The 466-nt window shown below is 67.0% G+C and overlaps 1 protein-coding gene across 1 annotated transcript in view; it reads left to right on the top strand.

Moving 5' to 3' along the window:
• The window catches only part of LOC111818244 (collagen alpha-1(IV) chain-like), a 46,939-nt gene that overhangs the window by 33,344 nt on the left and 13,129 nt on the right, over positions 1 to 466 (top strand). The window contains exon 5 of the mRNA XM_023721701.1: positions 206 to 348. Coding sequence (XP_023577469.1) covers positions 206 to 348 — 143 coding nt within the window. The remainder of the gene's footprint in view (positions 1 to 205; positions 349 to 466) is intronic.

Here is a 466-nt window from a genome sequence, read left to right on the forward strand (position 1 = left end):
GGCTACGAGGACGCTGGAGGGCCAGGTGAGGAGGACTGCTAGGACCACGCTCCAGAGTCGGGTGAGGAGGTCGGCTACGAGGACGCTGGAGGGCCAGGTAAGGATGACAGCTAGGAGGATGCTGGAGGGGCAAGTGAGGAGGACGGCTACGAGGACGCTGCAGGGCCGGGTGAGGAGGACGGCTAGGAGGACGCTTGACGGCCAGGTGAGGAGGACGGCTACGAGGACGCTGGAGGGTCAGGTGAGAAGGACGGCTACGAGGACGCTGGTGGGCCAGATGAGGAGGACGTCTACGAGGACGCTCGAGGGTCAGCTGAGGAGGACGGCTACGAGGACGCTGCAGGCCAGGTGAGGATGACGGCTACGAGGATGCTGGAGGGCCGGGTGAGGAGGACGGCTACGAGGACGCTGGAGGGCCGGGTGAGGAGGACGGCTACGAGGACGCTGGAGGGCCGGGTGAGGAGGA

The sequence above is a fragment of the Octodon degus genome, unplaced genomic scaffold, assembly GCF_000260255.1.
Source record: "Octodon degus isolate 3935 unplaced genomic scaffold, OctDeg1.0 scaffold00084, whole genome shotgun sequence".
In the NCBI taxonomy this organism is placed as follows: domain Eukaryota; kingdom Metazoa; phylum Chordata; class Mammalia; order Rodentia; family Octodontidae; genus Octodon; species Octodon degus.